The 23,998-nt window shown below is 38.3% G+C and overlaps 1 protein-coding gene across 1 annotated transcript; it reads left to right on the forward strand.

The window, feature by feature from the left end:
• Positions 1–2,039: 2,039 nt before the first annotated feature.
• TEX9 (testis expressed 9) lies at positions 2,040–23,860 on the forward strand. The gene is made up of 12 exons (XM_082061529.1): positions 2,040–2,425; positions 2,509–2,627; positions 3,312–3,375; positions 4,881–4,951; positions 8,616–8,661; positions 9,665–9,750; positions 11,252–11,430; positions 15,268–15,350; positions 17,711–17,884; positions 20,318–20,452; positions 20,942–21,076; positions 23,636–23,860. The coding sequence occupies exons 1-12, from the start codon at positions 2,381–2,383 to the stop codon at positions 23,708–23,710; spliced, it is 1,212 nt and encodes a 403-aa protein (XP_081917655.1). The 5' UTR covers positions 2,040–2,380; the 3' UTR covers positions 23,711–23,860.
• Positions 23,861–23,998: the final 138 nt, after the last annotated feature.

A 23,998-nucleotide genomic window follows, 5' to 3' on the forward strand; every position in this document is an offset into this window, starting at 1 on the left:
GCCATTTAATTCTGGGATTTTAAAATCCTCAAAAACCCCCAAATTGAAACACTTGCAAAACACAGAATGATGATGTACTACTCTAATCACAGAGGTCCCAAGCAATAGGTTCCAAGTACAGCTCATTATGATCACAGACATCGATCTGTTTGAACTCTGCATCTAATCTGATGTACACGTCCTTTCAAAACGACAAAAACATTCTGATTTCACAGCCATGACGTTTGAGTCAGCTTTTAAAAAATAATTAAATGGAAAATGGGCATCTGCTAACAAATAATGGCTAAATCTTATCCCATACCAATGCGAGGCTTTCAGATGCTGCTTTTTTTTTTTTCAGACAAATACTGAGATAAATTTTCCTAGCTCCTTATGCGTCTTGCTATTGGTTGTCATCTCTAATATAAGCCTATTCTCTACCCAGTTACCAACTATGTATTAGAGAATTAACCACGACTGCTAAGGTCACACCAGGTCAACTTTAAAGTGATAAAACCTTAATGGAGTAAGGGATCAAGAATGTCACAAAATCTCTTCTTTCTGTTTTCTGCATCTCTGGAGAAATACTTTAAATTTCACTAAGAAATACTTATGTAAACACACTAATCTTTTCATAGTATTTTAAATATAGATAGTTGAATTCTAAATCCAGTTGATACAATACTTCAATAAAATAAATAACATTAAATAATGATGTTGTGCATCTTAGAAAAATTGTACAAATCTACTATCCTAATATGTATGTATGCTATTATTCTCAGAGAGCTCTAAGCAAAAAGAATGTTGCATTGCTGTGTTTGTTAACATATTTAATCATTTATCATACAATAAATTACCCCTCTTTTGTTTATTAAGATTTATCTAAAAGCTGGCTAGAAAACCAGTGGCTCTAATCTCTCTAATCTCAACCAGTGATTTTGTTGCCTTGGTATCTAACTAGCAGAGATCCTGTAGCTAATACTTTTGGCATTTTTAAGGTATGATTTATAGCTATATTGGACGAGAACTTTAAAGACAGTAAGAATTTTACTAAGATATTTTAGTTCTGCGAAAAGAGTGCTTTTTTTTGGAAAGAAAAAAAAAAAAAGTTGCTGTTTGGAAAGAGCATGTTTCTCCTTGTAGCTTTCAACCTGCCAGCCTTGTTTCCCTTCTCTAGCTCCTCTCTTTGGCTTAAAATCGCCCAGAACCTCACTAAACCTCACCAGGGAGGTTTCTAAAACCTTGGTTCGGTTATGATGCCTTAATCTCTCATGGAATCTACAATTGATTTCTTAACAAAATCTGTCTTTCCCATTGTGGAGGTTTGGTTTCTACTACAGACCTTGCCCTGTCTTTTTTCTCCAAATCAAAAGCATAGCTAATGGAGTTAAATTATGCATATCTTTTTTTGAAAGGCCACCATTAACATCGTGATGTTCTTACTAGTAAAAAAAAAAAAAAAAAAAAAAAAAAAAAATTATTTTAATGGACTGACTTCTTGGCTGACAGTTTTTTCAAAAGCTCCGTAACTTTTTTCATAGGCTCACTCTTTTCTCCCTTTGTGTCAATATATTTGTACCAACATTACTGTTAAGCACTTTCATTTTCTGTATTGATATTTCTATTTTTTGCCTTTGACTGTCTTTGTCCTGTCTTTCATTTAACTTCCATTTATCCCATTACACCGCCTGTCTCAGTGCTCACAGTTCATCTCCTCCAACCATTTCTTCTGTTTTGCAACTACTACTTCTGCAGAAATCCTTCAACTACGCATCGACCTTCTACTTCCAGTCAACCAAACTCTTCTGATTTCCCCTGTGCAAGTCTCTTCATTAAAATCATATACAGTCTATGTAACTCAAGGTGTAGAACTATCTTATTGTTGCCATAGTGCTGTAAACATGTTAAACACTGAAATGAAGGGATGGTGGCAAGACAACACATAGCAAGGCCAAGAGGCTTGAACAGAAGGGTTGTAGTAAGTATTTATTACAATAATAAGTGTAGCGCCACCTCAGACCTTATCACTTCCCCCTCAGCTGACCCCATGGCAGCCCGTGCCCACGCCAGGAGCCGGCTGTCCCCGTGCCCTGGGGCCGCACTGGGGTCACCGGGCCCTGACACGTGTCACCCCGGCACCGAACGGTGCGCGGGAACGGGGCCGAAGCGGTTCTGCTGCCTAGGGCCTGGCAGCAAGGGCTGAAACGTGGCTGCCCCTGTCCCTGCCCCCGTACCCAGCAGCGCCGGGAGGCTGGGCCAGGGCTAAGGCCGCGGGGGTGAACCAAACTGCGACGGCGGCCGCTTCCCGGCCCCACGGCAGAGCCGGGCGGGCGGCTGAGCCGCAGCCCCGGGCGGCAGCCGGTTGCCCGGGCGAAGGCGACGCCACGCAGAAGCGAACAAAATGGCGGCGGGCGGCGGGGCTCGGCGGGGCGGGGGGCTGCCCGGGGTAAGGCGGCGGCTCGGGCACCGGGAGGCGAGCTGGGCAGGGTGGTCCTGCCCGCCCCCACACATCACTTGTCCTCGCTGCAGGTGCGGAGGGCGCCCGGCGGCCCCGTGCCGCCCGCTGCCGGGCCCGGCCTGCCGAGCGGGGAGCTGCCGAGCGGGGAGCTGCCGAGCGGGGAGCTGCTGGCCAAGGAGGCGGAGTACAAGTAAGGGGGGCGGGCGGGCCTGGGCACCTCAGCGTCAGCCCTGACGGAGTTTGCAGTTCGTCCCCAGGGTCTTGAGTCCCTCAACCAGCTTCCCCAAAGCGGGCAGCCGAGAGCACCGAAAAGCGCGGTTTTAACTTTAAGCGCCGTGCTCAGGCCCCGCGGGCGGGCTGTGTGCTGCGCTGGGCCTCGCTGCTCACACTGCATGGAAAGCTGAACAGTGAAACAGGCAAGAACACAAGCTTATTTTAACCTGTACACACAGGTAGCCACACATTTTAGTTATCTGATTAAGTAGCATAATCATATATGACACCTTCCCCAGCCCCTGCTACTAAGTATACTGAAGGTAAGGACTGTGTTAACGACTGAAAGCACTGAGGAAATAAACATGTAAAATGTATATTAAGCAGTGACATGATAAAAAACAAGGACACCCTTTACCTCTCAGATTTATAGTCTAAACCTTACTATTTAATGGGTATAGGTGATTTATTACTGTTGATTTGACAGAAGCCCAGGAAACTGTAGAAACATAACTTTGTTAATACACTGAAGTATATTTCAGTGTTCCTTTGTAGGATTTATTAAAATTTCACCTAGTTCAGAGAGAGATACTGTCAAGCTTACATTGATTTCTTTAAAATCTTTCAAAAAACTCAGTGACAAGCATTCTTATGCTTTCAGGCGACTGAATGCAGAATTAGAAGCAAAAACAGAAAAACTGATGCGTCAGGCTGAAGAAGTAATGGTGAGTATACAGACTGGTACATAACTCAGCCTTGGTTCACATGCATAGTGTCAAGTTTCAAAAGAAATTATCTAGACTATGACAACTAAAAGTATTTTGGTTTCAAATCTAAGCTTTTAATTATTTATTTTTTTTCAAAATTGTAAACACATCCCAAAGTAGTTTTTGTGTAATTCATCAGGTAAGTAGATGTTCACATAGATGCATAGAGCATTTGTGCAGATATATACATAAAATCACATAAAAAAATTGTTTATGATGTTTAAGAAAAGTGTCTGTAGAGGGTTCTATGTCTTAAATACTAAAAGTGTTTTGAAACTAGGTACTGTTGCAATAACATCTTAGTGAAATAGGATCTACATTATTCAAGCTGAAAGAAATACAAAAGAATAAGCAACATGAATAGAAAATATGTAGTTAGTAAGAAGGAAACAGAAAATTTTCCTGTTTATTGTCAGTATTATCTTTTAACATTGGTGTGGCTGTGTACCAGATAGAGTCAAGTTTTTATATGAAAATTGGACAAATTAGGGAATGGGACCGGTATGGTTTATATGCAAAACAGTCGGGGGAAGGTGTTTTGCATACTGGATACATTCATTGTAAGTGCACCCACTCACATAAATAAGGCTTAAAAAGCAAATTATTAAGTCTTCTGGAAAGCTATACTTACATGCACTTTTTCTCTTGTTGAAACTTAGTTTTTATGCCCTCTGAAAACATTCTCTTGAGCTGTGGTAAGCTGGGGCTAACTGCCTGGCATTTGCACAGGAGCAGATGAAGCATCCAAAATAACATCTAGTCCCTTTCCTTTAATAAACAGCAACAACAAAACCGCTTTATTTTTTTTCCTTCTCTAAATACAGCAGAAGATCAAATATTCTTAGGACACTTAATATACCACATGGCACTGCCAGATCACACAGATTTTTAACAAAAGCAAAGCAGTCTAAGTTAAAAAAAAGTGCCAAACAGGACAACTGCATTTTGTTCTGGATTATGCTTTCTAAGTGTAACTTAGCAACATAGGAGCTGTCTGAACATTCAGGCTGAATTGTTCTCTAAAGCACATACAACATATCAGTGTCCAATTATGGTCATATTGCATTAATAAAGATTTATTTTTAAGGTTTATTGCACAATATGGAAAAATGAAAATTTGTTCCACCTGCTGTGCATTTACTATTCTTATATTTCCAAGAAAAAGAAGGGAGGGTAACAGCATCTCAGATGATGTTAAGCTGGCCAAAAGTTTTACAGGCAAAAGACAATTACATGTTGTGGAGCAGAAGTAAATGGTGGGGGATAGCAATGGCATTTTAATTTTTAGCCATCTTTTCATGTGTTTGAGAAGTTCTTTTCCACGGTAGACTATGGTTTCCATTCTATTCCATAGTACACTATAGTTGTGACCTGTGATTTATGAATATGTAATTCATCTTTAATTGATTATATTCCCACAGAAGTGACTACTTTTTTAATTTTTTTTTTTTTTTTTAATAAAGAAAAGCCAACGGGAGATGCTATCTAGACCAGTTTCAGTACAGAGTAAGTCACATGAAGACAACAGACAGAGGTACGTGCTTTACAACTGCTGCATGTAATTCATGGGGATTCTTTCACGCTGATCCTGCACACCCTCACTTGCGCTCTCGTCATGCTCCTGTTTGATTTATCTTTGCAGCATACTAGAGTGGTAGAGTCTAAATTTTTTCATTTATTCAAAACAATTGATACTAAGTGTTTTTCCTTGTTATTTTAAGGAGGTCCTTATTTTGCTGAAAAGTTCTATTTATCATGCTAAGTAGTGCTGACATCTGTAAAAAAGCAAGGTAAGGTAACAGGTTTCTTTGTAGTGCACAACAGTAGACACTCAGCAGTAGATGGTAGATGGTTTTTAACCAGTTCAGCTGACAAAGTGAAGAAATACATGTTCGCTCATGTATAACTTGGCCTAAATATTCCTGGGACAGGAAGAGCTTGATAAAAAAAACAAACACAAAAACCAGACAGACAAACATTCAGCTGCCACCCTCTGGAACCTGGATATCATTACATGTTCCAGGCTGACACCTTTGGTCTGGCTGAACAGACGGACAGCTGTGGGTTTGGGCCTGGATGTTCAAACCCGCTCTAGAGTGGATACACAGCCCTCTTTACTTAGTTGCTCAGAGGCATTATGATTTGCTTACTTGTTAAAGATTTGTGTATTGATAGTACAGGAAGGGGATGAATTTAAGATAGACTAATACACATTTTATCAAGGATCTGGTCTGGTAGAGTCCTAAATTTATGATGCCACTAATCTGGATAACAAAGATACAGGGGCACACTACAATGTGCTTCAAATGTTAAGCTGCTGTTGGGGAACTATTTTGAAATAGTATAAATGAAAGGCTGCTAGAGATGATAAAATAATTACTTTTGTGGAGAGTATAATTGAAAATAAAAAGGTTTTTTATGAACTGAAAGAGTTTTTCAGTACACAGAAAGGTGCGACAGGAAGTCTCTGACAAAAGCCTGGCTATACCAGGAAAAGTTTGCTACTATAGTTAGAGTTATTCCTAAGCTATTTTAAAGCCATATCTGTCAGGTGTAGAGAGGAAAAAAAAAAAGAAACTCCATGTATTATCAGTATAATCATACTTTGCAAGCAAATTCTGGATCTTACTTTAGTTTTATGTTTTGTCAGATGCATTTTGAACAGTAAACAGAAGGTTTTTAAGCACTTCAAACTGGAGTTCAGTTGTGGGGCTGTTTTATGAAGTAATGTGATCAGAGGATTCAGCCCTGCAAAGGGAGTTTACAGCTTTGATGATTTATATTTGAAATAAACAGGAGTGCTGGAAGAATTAACAAATATATTGGCAATCAGCATGTCAGAGTAGCAGCTGATTTACCAATTACCTACATAAATTAAAACACCTCAAAAAAAAAAGCAGACTGTGTTCTGGTAAACATTTGTGTGAGAGAATTAAAATCCCATGCTGTAGTGAAAAAAGTCAGAAATGTGTGCTAGGAATTAGGCACACTGATTATCCATGAGTGAACATTGAGGCCATTCAATTAGATTAGTTCCAAGTATTTAATTAAATTTTTTTTCTTTCAAAATTGCACAAGCAGATAGGCTATAAATCTAAAGGAAGCACTTGAGATGTTTTTGAAATATCTGTTTGAAATTTCCATTGATTCCTTTAAGAAGAATTAACACTAAAGCAAATTAAAAGAGGGGGAGAAATGGAAGCAAATAGGTCGTATCGGGGCGGGGGGGGCGGAAAAGACAGGTTAAGAGAAAAAGGATGAGTAAGCAAAGTAAAAAAACAACAAAAAAATCTAAGTTGCTCTCCCAATCAGTGTATATTTTAAAATGAGTTGTTCTGAAGCTTTATAGTATAATTTTTGCAAAGGAGCTTGAATCAGATAGAGACAAAGCAGCTCCAGCGACACTGCATTGAAGTCAGCTTTTGTTTACACTTTCCCTCTCCGAGCAGCGCCAGGCTCATGGCGATGAGAGCTGCATGCGCATGGGCAAGCGCTATAGGCTTCCAATAGGATTAGCAAACACAAAGGGTTTGCTCATGCACATGCATCTCGTGTTTACACGCAGATATGGAATTGTTAAACGTTAGCTTCTGTTTCAGTGTTGTCACAGTCCTCTAGCTACTTATTTCTATACCTTTCCGGGATTTACACATTAATTTCACTTACCAAACAACTATAGAATTGTATTATGAGGTTTTAAAAATGAGTTGTAATGCATGGGGAAGAGGAAAGAAACCATTAAGGTTAAATAAGTTTGAGGAATTTAGTGAACAATGAGGTTTGGGATTTTTATGCTTTGCTTTGTTTTTTTTTTAAAAAGAAGGCCTAGAGACAACAGAGTGGTAACAAATTAGTCTATTGATGGAAAGAACATTATTGTTTTCTCGACTATAGAAAGTGTTGTATTTTCATATTTTTCAGAAGAGCTGCTATTTCTGTGGCAGCAAATCCTCACCTTCTGCGTGCTCCTAAAGCGAGCCAATAGGAAGGACGAATGAGGAAAATAGGGTAGATAGACAAAAACTAATCATACTATTCTTGAAGTCTGTTGCCAACCGCACACAGACAATTTCTCCAGGTTTTTTTTGGATTAATAAAACCTGGAGCTTTGTGCAGATAATTCTTGCTGATGAATGGATGTCTGTGAAATTTTTAAAGGCAGGATCTAAACATTTGCTCAAATCAGCTTGGCAAAAAAATGAGGTCACTTGATGTGCCTGAAATTTAATGTTTTGGTTTTGTTTTTTTTTTTTCAAATCTTATATAAGCCAGCATTTTAATTGAAGTTAAAAATTATAAAGGGTAGTAAAAAAGTCACCTTTCAGTGCAATAACACCAATTCACATAACTCATTCTGAAAGCAAAAAAGTTATACATATGACAAGAAACTCGACCTGAATAGTACACAGCATGCTAAAACTTTCTGCTTGTTTCCAGCAGATTTAAAAAATAATAATTTAACCTGAAGTTCAGTTACTAAGCAGCATGGTTTTCAGCCAAATAAGCAGATAAAAAGCTGCCTATTTATTCCTGGGTTTTTTTTTTTTAATCACCTGTAAAATGGATACGATATTTGAAACATGTATTTCAGATAAAATTCTGTGAGGCTTAATTTACGAATTGCTCCCACCTCATATTCACTTGGTAGTCCGTGTCAATTGACTTGATAATAGTCAATCTGAGCACACCGTTTCTCTTACGATGTAGAGGACACTGGTTTATAACTTCATTTTCTTTGTATTAATTCAGGGATTTGTATGTCAGGCAGGTGTATTAACCAGTGAGCTGTTGGTGATCTTTGGTGACTGTCAGCCTCTCTCGTTGAAGCTGATAACCCTCTGCATACTGGCTGAGTACTCCCTGCTACAGAGAACCACTGATCAAATCAGCTCGTAGTTGCAACAATCGCCTGCATTGCAAGAGTCGAGATTCAGGTTCTGGTACAGAAGTGAACTGTTGTATTAGACATCTTGGACTCACCAGGTGACTTAGACAGCAAATTAAGTAGAATGGAAAGGACAGAGAATGAGACTGAATCTATGGCTGGACTTAGTGTATGTTTGCACCTTAGCTATATTGTTTATTCTAGACATTTAAAATGTTATTGTCCTGATTCTGAAAGAGGGCTTTGAATTTTTATTGTAAAATGTTTATTTTGTTATATGTGTTCACTGAATTTTTATTTTTATTTTCTGCAGGGTTCCACTCTGTCCTGAAGTTTCCTCTACACACTCACATGCTGAGGTATCAAAGTCAAAACTATCCTGGTTAATTTATCTTCTAGTATGATTTCCACGTATTACTTCTGGTTTTGAGGCTGTGCTACACTGGGGACTTAGATGGGTGGGAAGCCAAAAGGAAATGATGTTCCAAGCAGCTCTACAGGGACAGTGTTACCAGGGTTTCTCAGCGCCACTGGTAGTTAAGTGGACTTACATCATGTTTAATTTTTGTGTTCTGAGTTTCCTCATCTGTAAAGCACTGACAGAAGTGTTCAGTGTTTTGAACATCAAATCAAAAATTCCAGGTGCCAAATATTAGAACAAAATTTATTTATTCCTTTCTCCCCTTCCCTCCCCCCCCAATATAATACTACAGGCAGTACTACTGTCTTCTAGATGTAATAGTAAACAACTAGTCAAAATAACTGAATACAGGAAGGGAAATATAACAGAGAAAGGAGATTAAGATTAGGAACAAACACAATAGTCTCTTATTCCAATTACATTGAATCTTTTAGGAGGTGAGCTAAAGCTTTGAAAAGATTATGTTCAGTTATTTATCAGAATACAGCCCAATTTTTGAATAATATTTGAGTGAAGGTAACAAAAATATTGATAGATCTTTCTACAGGGAATTTATAAGATTAAAGTAATGCGTAAAAATAGCATGTTTTGGAATGTATGCTAAACATTTTTCAAAGAAATGCAATAGTTAATATCTTCATAAAAGCTGAGAGCCTTGCTTATGCATGAATTTATTATGAGTGTGTGTTCAAAAGCTCCTACAAGCAAATGACTACTGCATGTATTATAATTCAGGCATATGGACATGAAAGTTGCAAGATAAAGACAAGTGCAAATAAAACTGAAAAACTGTGCTTTTGAAAGTTTGAAAAGCATACTTTCCTTGAGTCTGAATATATGAAAAATAAAAACTAAATAACCCACAAAAAGCACTAGAAAAAAGTAATTCCTAACTTATTAAAAAGAAAAATAAATCACTTCTTTCTGAAAAAAATTTGTAGGTAGCAAACATGAAGAAATGTGCTTCCATGCCCACGGCTCAGAACAGACCATACTCTGGAAGTAAGGGGAAAAGAACAACTTCAAGGTATCTTATACACATCTGTCTGTTTGTAATAAAATATTTTAGTCCTATTTTTGTCTATCGGGTTAATTTTATTCATGTACACTTCTACGTTTATATATATTTGTATAAAGGTATTAAACTTTTGGGGCCCTCCTGAGCCAGCTCCACCATGTAGCTGTCTCTTTACTTGCATAGAGCACCAAAAAGTATTAGTGAACATGTGTGATTAATATTACAACAATGAAACTGTTGCTTTTGGCTCAAGCACTTCTCCAGGCTGGCAGTTAATCTCTGTTAACTCCTTCAGTGAAAGGATGCCTAGTGAGTGCAGTGTGGGAAATAGATCATCGGAGGCAGCAGGAGAGAGCGCACCGAGGTGGTGCAGACTGATTTGTGATCAGACTTGGGAACCATGCGGACCTCAAGGGTCTCCCCTGTTTGGGTGAATCTTGGGCTCACAGGACAAGAGAGAGTCAGTAATAGCATCACAGCTTTCAAGGGTTTCAAGCTGAAAAGTTTCAACTCCGTACATAGCAAATTGAAGGTTGTAAAAGAAACGGAGATCTGGACAAGACAAAAGTAGAGAAATGCATAAAATCCTTGGAGCGAATTAAAACTGCCACAGGATATGAACTAATACCAAACTAGGATGAAAACTGTCTGCGAGGTGGCAGAATCTGGAATTGACACAGGCCGAGGTGTCTTTTGGGACTTGGGAGTCACTTGTGGCCCCTTTGGACCTCCCTTGGGCAGTTCAGGGGGGGTGTTGTGCTGGTACCATATAATGAGATTTAGAAGTGCAGGTACAGGAGCTACAGGGTGAACCCAAAGTTGTGGGAGAAAGTAGCTAGAGCAACTTTGGAGGCTGCATTAGGATGAGGATATATTGGAATAAAAACTTAAAGAGCTTCAGATCCTGTGGGAAACAATGTCATCTTTTTATAAAAGAAAAAAAAAAAAAGCTGAGGAGACACCCTGCATAGTAACTGTGTCACACACCTTGTGTTTGGTTTTTTGAAAACTTCGGTATGCAACTTCTAGGATCACTGAAGTTTCCTTCCTAGGCCAGGCAAAGTGATACAGAAATTGTGGTAGTAAGGTGGGATTATAGCTAGAGAGGACAGAGTTCTAGAACAGTTAATACGCAGGGGAAAAGACAGAATTTAGAACAGAGGATAGTAGCTAAAGCTAAGAGAATATTCCTTTGTTTTTTTGTTTTACTCTGATATAGTTATGAAGTTGTTGGATGGAAAGACAATGCCAAAGTCTTCTCAGTAGAAAATAGTACTCTGCCTCCTATCTTATAATGTGTAAAATCCTGTAATTGTTTATGTGGAATACAGTAAAGCTGTCTCACATAATGAAAATAAGAAACTGCCATCAGTGCATCTTTCAGACAAATGTGAGCAATGGAGTTGCATTAGGTAAATAACTCTGTATACCTTTAAAAATAGCAAATACGCTATATTTTTGTAATTTTTTTGTTTTATAAATTTAAAATCTAGGCTTTGCTCTTTTTTAGTTCAAATATAAGAAACCTGGATGTACAAAGTGCTGATGATGTTGCAGTACTGGACGACTGCATAGATTTTTCTTTAGCAAAAACAATAAGCAAAACAGAAGAAAAACTAGAGAGAGAAGGCTTACCAGATTGTCTAGATGATGATATTATTCCAAATGCTGGAAATGAAATCAGAGCAGGTAGGTTTCTTTCCATGCTTAAGTACTTTTATGCTTACTTCCTGACTGTTAGAAATGGGTTCTCCTGGGGAAAAAAATGACAGTTCTAGAGCTCTTAAGTTAAAGGAAAAGGAAAAGGCGGCTTTTATTCTTTATGTAGTCCTAGAGGAAGATCCAGTCACATACCAATAATCATTGGAAAAAATTAATTCTTACATTGATTTCCACCTTTGTAGGAAGACATACGGCTGGTTACATAGGCTGAATACGTGCATAACATTTGATTCATTTGCACAGGGAAATAGAAATACGTGATGCTAAGCTTGTATTTCCAAAAAAATGAACTTCAGTCCTTTGCACAGACTCTGCCTTTAGAGGAAACAGCCTTTTCTCAGATCAATGCTGTAGTAATCTTAGTAGGATCTTAGTAAATGGAGTAATGTTTCAGCTACAGTGCTTGAATGAGAATCCTCCAGATACTGTCCCCCTCCTAATGCTGTGTTTATGTTTGTGCTAGAAATATAGGGTGTTTCAAAAAGATTGACCCAATTTGAAATCCCTATATCTTTAAAACAGGGTCCAGCTCTTTGAAATATGCTATAGAGTATGAAAGGGGATCGCAGCCTTTGCCAGGGAAGCCAAAGGCATGATGCACATCTGTCTTCTTGGCTCTGGTGTGGTAACAGTGGGTTTGTGCAGTTTCTTTACAATGCTAAAGCAAGCATGAAGTCAGAGATTCACTGCAATAGTATGAAATACCCAAAACGTCTTGTAATCTAACAGCTTGATGTCAACAAGCATGCCAGCACAAAAATAGCTTGATTCTAACCTCATATGATTCTGTGCAAGTCTTCCATTAGTAAGTCTCCCAAAACAGAACCTCAGATACCTTTTTTTATAGTTCTTGTTCCTGAACTAAAAAGAAATTGCTTTGGACTGCAATGGAAGCTTACACCAAAATAATCCAAGTTAACTCAAGGAGAGTTATTACTGATATCTAGCAATCAGGTCTTGTAGACCAAGAGCATGTATTTGAGTATTGATAATTGTTTCTGTAATGTTAATGAAAATATTCTGGATATATTTTTGCTTTATAAATTTCATATTGACTATTTAGGACACTCTGAATTCCTCCTTAATGTGCTAAATAAGTTATTGCAGAGTATGCTAGGAGCGTCAAATTCCCAGAACAGTTAGAGTTTACACAAGGAAGTAGAGGCAGCTACTTCCTAAGAGGGGCAGCTAATAGGGCCTGTTACAGAGTGGGCTGATCCCTTCATGGGAATCATCTCCTAGGAAGGGATTCCTGAGGCTTATGTGCCTGTGCTGGACTTTATAGGCCAACACGCTGAGAAGGTTCCATAACATTGTTCTTTCCCTGAGCCTCTTGAACTGCACTTCCTGGACTTGAGTTCCATATCTTAATTTCACATTCACAGGTTATCACAGTGCAGCCATTTTTCTGCCAACACAGGAGCTTACACATTACTTTTCTCAGGAGCCTGTTCTGTGGGTTATAACTCAACTCTGCAGTAGCAAGCAATGATCATAGCACACAGACACATAGAAGGCTGAAGATGAAGCTCTATTTATATCTAATATACCCTCACACACATGAACAAAATACCTGAATGCGTTGTCACACAGGAGTTCAAGACACCTTTTCTTTCTTGTAAGGTATCAGAGCCTCCCCAATGTCCTCTTCTCAGTCACCAAACTGTTGCTTACTGTATAACCTAAGACCATCCTAGGAAGTGATACCCCTCCCCCTTCTCAGCCTCATCAGGTGATTAAAATTGACCAATTAGGAAGATAATTGTGTAATTATCTTTACCTCTTGTGAGAATTCAAAGTGATTTTGGATCATAGAGACCTCTCTAGGCTGGTGTGGTTTTATTTGTGCTCTTGGATTTTCAGTAAGGTTTACTGCTAAGCACTGTCTGAGAAGATAAATTGTCTGAGGACTAGTAACTAGAGTAAAAGAGGAAACAAAATAGTAAAAAGAAACAACCAGTTTTTGTATGTAGTGGTGTAGTCCTAGAGTGACCTGTCACAGAGCTGGCATTGTGCAATATACAGAAAAAGAATCTGGAAAAAAAGAATGATAGCTGTTAAAGAAATGTGTGTCTGAAGCAATGATTTTAGGATAGTTAAAACTGACATTGAAGGGTTGTAGAACAATCTCATGGCACTGAGTAAGGTGATAGAATGGAGGTTTATAATCAGCATTAAAGAGTGCAGAGCAATGCTGATAGAAAAAACAACTCTAATCACACCTACTTCTGAGTTGGACTTTGTTTAGTTATCACTAATTAGGATGTCTCTAAAAGCTTAAACTTATTGCTTGTTCATGGTGGAAAAGGCAATTTGATTGTTAGAAATCCTTTGGAAGATAACAGAAAGCAAAATACTGCACTGTTGTCATAATGCTATTATATAATTGATGCTACCCCATCTCGAGTATGAAACACAGTTCTGCACACCTCAAAACAAGGATGTAGAACTATGAAAGATAAAGGAAAGGGTATATATATATATATATATATATACATATATATATATTAGCAATTAAAAGTGTGGAACAACTTGAATTTGAATCTTCAATTTGAAAACAGAAGAATTGAGGGCAATGTGAAAGATTCTGTAATGAAAGCAGTAACGGCAAAGGGAAAGCTGTCTTTTTGTAATGCAGACACTAGTAAATGCCACATTAAGTTGGATTTAAAACAAGCTATACAATACATAATTAAATTAGCCAATTCATTGCCACAGGATATTTAAATGCCAAATTACAATATGTTTTATGAAGAAAATCAAACAATAGTGCAGCAGTACATGAAAGAGTATTAAACTTGATGGCTTCAGTGTGGTCTCCATGTCAGGATAGCCACTAGTTCCCAGAAGCTGGCAAAGATGGAACAGGAGGGAAAAGGTAGATCTGACTTATTATTGGCCTCTGCAGAGTTACAACTTATGCTGCAGCTGACAGTTGATAAGAGAAGGTGGGTGAAATAAAAATCATTCCTGTTACTGCAAATGTACACGTCCCCACCCATCCCCTCACATTCAGCTCCAGGTACTCCTTCTGCACTTTTTGCTTTTCCCCTCATACCTGCTGTGGATAACGGTTGTTCCTGTGTTGCTCAACTTAATGCTCAGAACTGCTCCTGTGCTCTGTGCCTCGGGAAGCTCAGGGGGAGCTCCTGGTGAATGACCTGGGGAAAGGGTGGGGGACAGGGAGAAAATGAACACACTGTTCACAGCTTGTTCTGTCATGACAACAGCATCTTTCTTAGCTGTCCAAGAGCAAGGAAGTACTTCATTTGGAAAAAAAAAATCTGGTTAAGTTGGCTTAATTTTAAACTATTATTTGAATAATGTTAGGAGGGGTATTTACCTATTAGGAAGGGGTTGCAGTTTACATTGAATTCCTTCTTGTGAGCAGTTTAAAACTACTTTGGGTGTAACTACACAAATTGCAGCTACCAATTGATTGCAATGTAGACAGACCCTACAAGATAGTTTTCTTGACTTCAGTCTCAAGGAATGCTGCAGTGTATAGCGTAGTATGGTGAAAGTTTCCAACAAGATTCAATTTTGAGAATTGTGATTCTTTTTAAAGATGTTGAGTTCATTCATTAGAAGGAAAAATCTATAATAGCTTTGCCTAAGAATGAGAAACTTGCAAATTTATTTAGAAATCTTAATTTTTATTTGACTATTTCTCTTTAATAATTATAAACAGCATCATGTGTTTTTAAAAACAAGATGGAAGTGGGTTCTTACCTCAGTCTTGCTTCTCTTCTGCATTGAATAATGAATACTTGTGATATGAAATGTAACTTTTTATGTTCACAGAACCTCAAATCAGATTTCTTAAGGCAAAGTTACGTGCCATGCAGGAAGAGCTGGACAGTGTACTGTGTGAATGCAGGAAGAAGGTAGGAGCTGAGTTTTCTTATCTATAGAAACAGCGTAGGTTTCCCTTTAACACAACCACAACGGAGTTTCCTCACCTTTCTTTTTCAAGTATGAAGAGCAAAAGTTTTATTTTTTAAAATTTCCTAAGAATTTAGAGGCAAGAATGGTAATTTCTGTATAAATGTGATCTTGGGCTAAAAGCTTATGGAATATACTTAATGAAAAAGAATTTGAGGTAGGAAAGAGCCACGGGGAATGAAGATGTGCCCTGGTGTAGGGACACTGGTGCTGCAGGGTGCCCTCGCCAGCACGGCTGGGGAGAAGGAGAGCCTGTCCAGAGCCTGGGAAGAAGGCGGAGGATGTGGTAACAGTCAAATACAGACTTCAGCATACAGAGAGAACATGAGTGGTGCCCAGAGCTGGGTGATGGGAAGAGAGGGATGTTTAGGGCAGAATGAGAAATAAAAATGCTTGAGAAATTTATTTAGGGGTTTGGGGTATCCTTGGTGGAAAAAAGTGTAGAAACCACTGATCCATGATCCACTTTAAGTAGAATATCATAATCAAATCAGAAATCAGATTTTCTCCATTCTCAAGATCACACTTGCTGCAAAGGAATTATATATTTGGGCAGGTCAGATGGAAGTGAAGGCAGCGTAAAGCTGCACTGATACTGTACTGTTAGAGCGCACTACAGGTGAGTTGTGTCATCTGCACTGTCTGGCAATATGTTTTCAGGTGAGGCTCAAACATCTCTTGAACTGTAAAACCTGAAATAGTCTGTGTCTGTGTGCCAGAGGGATCACCTGTTTTTCAGGCATTTGTAGTCAAGCAAGGTTTTTGAACTAACTTTCAGTTTTGCACAATTAGATAATTCTTAGTTGTGATCTCTTAACTTCAGAATGCTTTTTTCCCCTGTTCCCCAGGCCCACATGTGATGATGACATTCAGAACATGTGGCAAACCACCTATATGTTTTGTGTCAAGCTTTTATTTTAGAGTTAAGTAGTAGGGTGATATTAAATAAGATTTTTGAGACATGTACATGAAGATAAATTTTTAGAAGGAATTAGATTTTGATATTCTGTATCCATACTTTATACTTTATTTATTTTTTTATCAATATAGTTACTTCTACATTTCAATATTTCTATGCTGTGATCAGGAGAAAGTTGTTACGTTAGATTTTAAAGTGATTTTCATTTTCAAGTCAAATATGATTTTGTCAGTAGCTATTGAACTTAATAATTCCATGCCAAAAATACTATGAAATTCAATTACTGTAGCAGATGACAGAAGACAACCCTGTACCTGCTCTTCTATCATTTCGAGCACTAGTTTCTCCTGTGTGAAAATAACTTTACTACATTCAGAACGTGACAAGTATTTCACATCAGCAAAGCCTTGAGGTAGAGTCTGGGTTTTGTCCAACTCACAGTTCAATTAGTATAATGAAGCAGTAAATCTGGTTTAGATATAAAGCAGTGGGAGTTCCTGGGGTGCGTGTGGTCACGGGCACCTTGGGGTAAGGCACAGAGATCTCCCAGGTGAGAAGCACGTTCTCCTGGGGCCGAGTGGACAGGAGAGAGACTTGTTTTCATAGAAACCCCATTTCTGTATGTGCCTTGATTTCTTTTTCTTAAAGAAATTACGGCATAATCTTTCTCTGAACTAACCTACATTAATATTCACTTATAATGTTTAAAAGGCCATAAAATATAAAGGCCTTGAAATTATAGTGCTTAATGTGAGACGTAATTGGCAGTAGGTCATGAAGTTAATACAGGACTCACTTGATGTTAAGAGAATCCTGAATTTGAATACCTGATGTATCCTGGATCATGAGCTTGCTTTTAAGTCACAACCGGATAATCTCCTAAAACATAATGGATTGATTTATCAGTAATTACATTATCTTCTTTTCCCCTGAATTTTTCCTAATATGTGCATTTATCTATTCTCAGTGTCACAGAATATCTACATGCCACTGTTATTCATATTATTCTACAACATTTTGAGACTTAATTCTCAAAACCTTTGAACTATGAGAAATAAAATGTTTTACATATGAGACAGTTCCAAGTAAGAGACTGCAGAAGATTAAATGAGAAAAATGTTACTGTTTTCTGAAGTATGGACCTGGGAAATTGGTGTTCTGTTTTCTTAGTTAGTCCTAAGTGTTTCCTGTCTTAAAATTGTTGTGAAATCCATGACGAAGGATCTAAACATTTAAAAATAACATAATTTAAAAAAACATTATCTCTGCATCTACAATATGTATATTTTAACTGCCTTTTATTTACAAAACATTACAATTGTATTATGCTACTGCTTTCTCACAATAATTTAGTTGGGTTTTTTGTTAATTACTGTCAAACAGGATGATGAAAATCAGAGTTTAAAATCTCGGCTTAAAGATACTGAAGAAGAAAATACCAGACTGCAACGAACAATCAATATGCAACATTCGCAGACTGAAAAGTACAAAATGTTGTCACAAGAAGCAAAGAAAAAATGTGAAGGGTTACAACAAGAAGTCATTTCGCTAGAAAAGGTACCGCAGATGTTAGTCTCATTTATCTCATAAAAAAAAAAAAAACAAACCCTCATCAAATCACCCTCTATACCTGAGTTTGATGGATTCATATCCAATGATCCCATTAGTGTTTCAATCTCTGATAGCAGTTTTAGAAATTGTATTTTTTAAATGGTCTGATCACCTTTTTAAAGGATGAAATAATATATTTTGCTAATTGCTTTTCTTCTGCTCCTACAATCAGTTATTTCTCTATTTGAGAATTAAATTCTTGTGTGAAAGACCTGGAAGAGACAAAACAACCTTTTCAGAGGTCAAATTCACAAAGGAATCTTGAAGAATACAGGGAAATTTCATTTTTCCAGTTTTTACTATGAATGTTATAAATTACTTCTGGTAATAAGCATTTTATTGTAAACTGTAGAACCTGGTGAACATTTTGAAAAGAACCACCTGCAGCTTATACTGGTATCTTCTGCAGGCTGAGGCAAGGGAGCGTCTCTGTTCTGGAAAGCGCACTGTTTGGAAACCAGCCGCTCCAGCGCAGGCAAATGCAGCGGAGCAGCATGTGTTTTCCTTTAATGACTTGAAGTGAGAGAGGTCGCCTTCAAAATAGTGTAATGCATATAGTATTGTGTAATACGTGTACTGTAACCAGGAGAATGTGTCACTTGAAAATTTGGGGAAAAACACAACTTGGCCTAACCGAGTCTCATGATAGTGCCATTAAATAATACTATGCATTTGTATAGGCACGCTTTCATCTTAGCGTTCCGTAGTTCTGGCTTTTTAAAACTAAGATGTTCTAAGTTTGTGTGGTTTTTTTGTGCAGCTACTTGGAGGTTTTAAGTTCCCTTAAATAAGTACCCTCGTTGTTGATTCTGTCAGGAAAAACGTTCAATAGCAGTACTAATACTCCCCACTGGCTCACAGTAAACAGGGCTGAGAGACTTACCAAGTCATGTATTCCATTCTCTTAAACCAAGACAGGGCAGATGATACCTAAACTATCCTGCACATACATTTGTTTAACCTCTACATAAAGCCACCGTGGTGGCAATTGCCACCAGTACTTTGGACAATCTGTGCTGACTCTCGTACAGTCACAGTTAGGAAGTTTATCCCAGTGTTTAGGAGATGTCTGTTGTGGTGAGAAGTTTATTCACTTGTCCTGTACAGCCACCATAGCCAAAATATGGTCCCTTTCCTCACTTGTCTTTGCTCTGGATCTACCATCCTTGGTCACTTCAGTTATTCCTAATAGGTTGTGTTCTCTAGAATTTCTCAAGGTTACTGATCAAACACGTTAATGACACATAGTGGTAATTCTTTAAAATACTGAGGAGGCAAAACAAGGCAGGTATATGTAATGAGCAGTTCTCTGCTAATTCAGAAGTTATTTTGCATATCTTCTAGTGACATTCATCTTACTCTCCTCTTTTCATCATCTGTTTTGGAGAAGATTCAAAGCTTCCCCAAAATACCTGTTCCAGTCATAAAATTACCATAACTCTTTGCTGCACACACTTGTCAGGTAGCGTGTGTTTCTTGGATAAGTGATGCAGAAATTAGCAGTAACCACCACAAGAGCTGGTGTGGAATTGAGGAAATGGAACACTTACTCACTCAGAAATAAGGCTGAGTGTGAAAAGTTAACAAGCCCCTTCTCTACCCTGATTTGGTTAAAAGAATCTTTCTGCACCCATTACTAAAAATTTGATACTATTTTTTTCAAGTGTCTGTTTCTTTTTTACAAATTACAAGATGTGCTCTTTATGCCAGAATTGTTTATTTCTTCTACTTTGCCTTTTACTTATATTCCCTGATCTTTAAAAATCTCACTATTCTGTTCCTCATCCTGCTCTTTTTCATGTCCCCACTTAGAGCACTGTGAGATACCATCACCCGAGACAGGAGGGAACTGGTTTGATTGTTGCCATAAACACTTGTTGAACTGTTTCCTGCTGGATGAAATAGTTGCTGCCCTCAGCCATCTGCAGGAGGCTGTTGTAACTGTTTGTTGTAATTGCATGTAGTAGTCTCTGGGGAAAAGAGGTAAAATGAGTAGGGGGGAAGAGGCAGCAGGGAATACCAGACACCCTTCCCAAGTCTGCAACAGCGTGGACATACCAGCACTTAAAAATCTTTGTTCTGACTGAGCGTGCAAGGTTTTCAGTCACTCCTGTCGTCTGACATGATAACTCCATAATTATTCTAAGAGAAGTTTAAAACAAAGGTGAGAAAGATCCATTTTCAAGATTCCAAAGGAGAAGGGAATGTTACAACAGTGGAATTAATGGTCTTTGAGGCAGAGCTTATCTGCAAGCCAAAGAAGTCCACAGACTCTTAAGTTTTCAAGGGTGGGCCTTGCTGTAAATCTGTTGTCTATTCAGAATTCATTAAAATACCATTAGTCATAATGTATGTTTTTATCTTTTGCTTCTGAAATAGGAACTGGAGACTCTAAAGCGTGTCCAAAAGCAGGCCGCCAGCAGCCAGAGTGCAACAGAGGTTCGCTTAAACAGGGCCCTGGAAGAAGCAGAGAAGTATAAAGTGGAGCTGAATAGACTTAAACAAAGTGCCAAGGTACAGTGGCTTAGGAAAACCAGTTCCAACTGTAAACACTCTATAATGATAGAATGAGACAAAAGGCTTGATCAGCTTTGTAAGTATTGTGTCTCTTACAGACAGTTCCAAAATTAACTTAGAACAAGTCACCAAAGGGCTTGAGAAGTTCGCTTGGGACCACACAATTGGAACCTATGCAGGAGGAAGAAACATACAGAATAAAGTTAGAGGCATTCTGGTTTTCCCCATTTGTGTGAAAATTAGCGTTTAGAAAAAGGGCAAAGTACACATACACACCTAATACATACACAGTCAAACCGTGGCAGTTCTCTTTGAGTTTTTACTTTATTTTTAAAGTTTTGATGTGGAAATATTTTGATTAATCCCATTTCTTTTCAGAAATGTCATGTATGGCTACTGTTTGTCATTTTGTTATGCAACGTCAAGTTTCTTTGGTTAAAGCACCACTGTTAGAAATAATCCATTTCTCCTCTCTTCCCACGGTAGGATATAGCTAGCCAAGAACTCAAAACCATTGAAGAATTAAAAGCAGAAAACAAGAAACTGCAGAAACAAAAAGGAGAGCTAATGACAGGTTTTAAAAAGCAGTTGAAGTTAATTGATATTTTAAAGAGACAAAAGGTAAGGACCAGAGTGTTTCTGTATTTCAGTTAACGACCTCTAGGTAAATGTGGCTGTTGCCAAGTGAGGTAATTGTGTCAGCCAGAGCCCCAGGGCTGGCAGGTTTCAGTGCAAGGGAGCAGCAGCCTCACTCCTATTTGTGCATCTTGCCAACGTGTTGCTTTATAGTGAGGGCTGATCTTCTTTTGAAGTGACTCCATCCCTAACTGGGAACATGCCCTGTGTGGTGAAGGATTGCTGACAAGCTCTAGGACTGAGAGAATCTACTTGTTCAGGAACAAAATACTGTTGAGGTCATGACGGCAACTCCCTGTGGTGCTGTGTCAGCAGAATCCATTTTAGCATGCAAGATATTTTTTGGCTATTTTTTTTTCCTCCCAACATATTAGTTGTCATATCAGCAGCTCTAACAGGTGCCCTCTCAGGAGTGAGCCATTACACTTGAGACCTACATTTGCAAAGTGTGTCCTTCTCTATTAACATTGCTTATTTTTATTTCTGTTCTGAGGTGTTCTGTACGTGTTCAGCTCTGCCAAAGTGCGGATCTCTTCATCTGCAAGCCAAAACAACAAAAAAAATCCAGCACCTATCCTAGGTGTGAATTTACCAGATTGAAGGAGGGGAGTTGATCTCCATCCATTTATAATTCCTGGAATAACAAGATGCAGAGTTGATCTTGGGGATCTACCCAACAGAAAGAGCGCAAGCGCAGGCTTGGACTGGCCTTTCTAGCCCTTACAGTTTATTTTGAGAATGAAAAAAATACAGCATTCACTTGAAATAGACTCTCTACAGAAGGTAGCTCATTGTCCTCTGGAACAGGAATTCACTGAAATGGGTGTCAAAGAGCAATATTTCTGTTTGAACCAAAACCATAGTCTCAGATAAACTTCCCTAAATACGTTTTAGAAAAAAATATGAATACTGTATCAGAGCTGCAGATAGTAGAGGAAGCCACTTACCTTATTAAAAAAGTGATTTACTCTCAGAAGGAGGATGCTGTTAGTTCTCCTTTCAGAACAGATGATCAGAAGCAGTTGAGAGAGAAAGGTGCTCAGCTGCCTGTTATAAGTGCAGCAGCAGGGCTGGGGGGGGCAGCCAGAGCTCCCCTGTGCTCAGTGCCCCCCAGCACCCGCACAGCTTCCCCCTGCTTTACACAAGCCTGTTGTGGAATGAATGAGGAAAACCTGATTTGGCCCGTTAGTGTAGTGCCCAAAGGTATTAAATATCAGTAGGAGGACAAGTTGCAGCTGGCAGCAAATGGTGCTGGTGTTCCAGCTGGTCTCTTCTGACCATTCTCCGCTGCCTTCAGAGAATTTAATATACAATCTTAGTTTTAAAAGGGACTAAGGGAAGTTACTCCAAGCTTTACGGAGCTGGAGGGTACAATATACTTTGTTGTCTTGAAATTACAACATGTCTATATATAAAACAAACCCACAAGACTCCTTGTAGGTGTGAATTGTTTCCTGTTCTTCAAAGCATAACCATTTTATTAAAACTTGCAGTAAAAAGTATTTAGCTGGGACACCTTCCTTTCCACTTGGCATAGTGACGAGTAAAGAAATGATACTGCAGTGAGGGCATGAGGACATGTGGCACAGCTGTGACCTTTGCTGTGACATCAGCTGGAAGCAGGGAGTTTTCATTGGTAGTTCTCTGCAGATACACTCACCATTTCTTTAGTACTTGTTTTCTCATCAAACCTTGATAACCCTGATGACACTTTTCCAAGCAGTTGCATCATTTGAACAGAAAATAGCCTTGTTATACCTCAAAGTTCTTTGTTCCTTTCAGTGTTCCATTTAAAATAATGTGCTATATCCTCTATGATGAAAATACAAATTCAGACTACTGTATGACTTTTAAACATATACTTATGTACAGGGGCTGTATGTGTATATATGTGCCATTACGGACCATAGATGTATGGTGTGATACATGGCAACACAGCTACTACCCCTGGTCAGGTCCAGGTATTTCTCATTAAGCTGTAGTACAGTTACTCTTTATCTTACGCTAATTATTAATTTAATTAACACCATGGTGTTATATTCTTTCATTAAAATGCTCATTTAACATCACACATATTAGAGGCTCTACCATGCTCAGCCTTAATGATGTATTTGATTTGTAATAGCTTTAAATTGAAGCTGTATATTGATCAGCTCAAACGAACGTAAACCAGTTTTCTTATACACGTTCTTTGGAGGTCACAAGAGTCATCACACGTTCAACAATTTCCATGCCTCATTAAAACTGACTTTTTCTTTTTTTAAGCAATATAAGAGGAACTAAGAAAAGCTGTTGGTCCTGTTTAGCATAATGCTTGGCATAAAATTTATCACATTATCCCTACACTATAAATTTTTGCAGAAAAATATGAAGAGCAGCTTCAGCTTAACCAGGTGAACATCCATCAAAACCACACTGCAAAAAAGAATGAGAGATTTGAAGCCTCTTTCAGCTACCGCAGTTATAAAGAATGTTGTATTGGTCATTCACGCTATTTTACCTTCTGCTCCTAATTTTTCTTTTTTTTTTTTCTTTGTTTTTAAGCTGCATATTGAAGCTGCTAAGATGCTTTCTTTTACAGAAGAGGAATTCATGAAGGCTCTTGAGTGGGGAAATTGATTCCATAAAAACCCAATTTGTTTGAAAAACGAGTCAGCTGGTACATTATTTTGGTCTATTTATTATTTACATCAGCTGGTACATTATTTTGTATATGAAGGCTTGTTAACAACAACTGCATGTCCCAGTGAATTTTGTTGATTTGGCTTATATTTGTTTAAGTTGTTTAACTTTTATAAGTCTATGGTGTGTGTTGTGGTATCATATGAAATACAAATTTCTAGTGAAGTTTCAGGCCAAACTGTCCATTCTGTAATGAGCAGAGAAGCACAGACTGTGCAAGGAATG

The sequence above is a fragment of the Streptopelia decaocto genome (genome assembly GCF_964273445.1).
Source record: "Streptopelia decaocto genome assembly, chromosome: 9".
Classification (NCBI taxonomy): Eukaryota; Metazoa; Chordata; class Aves; order Columbiformes; family Columbidae; genus Streptopelia; species Streptopelia decaocto.

Bases quoted from the DNA above. Each gene is read 5' to 3' on its own strand.
- TEX9 (XM_082061529.1), top strand. From the start codon at position 2,381: ATGGCGGCGGGCGGCGGGGCTCGGCGGGGCGGGGGGCTGCCCGGG. The intron at 3,376-4,880 runs GTGAGTATACAG...TTTTTAATAAAG, and splicing joins GTCAGGCTGAAGAAGTAATG to AAAAGCCAACGGGAGATGCT. The intron at 21,077-23,635 runs GTAAGGACCAGA...TTTGTTTTTAAG, and splicing joins ATATTTTAAAGAGACAAAAG to CTGCATATTGAAGCTGCTAA.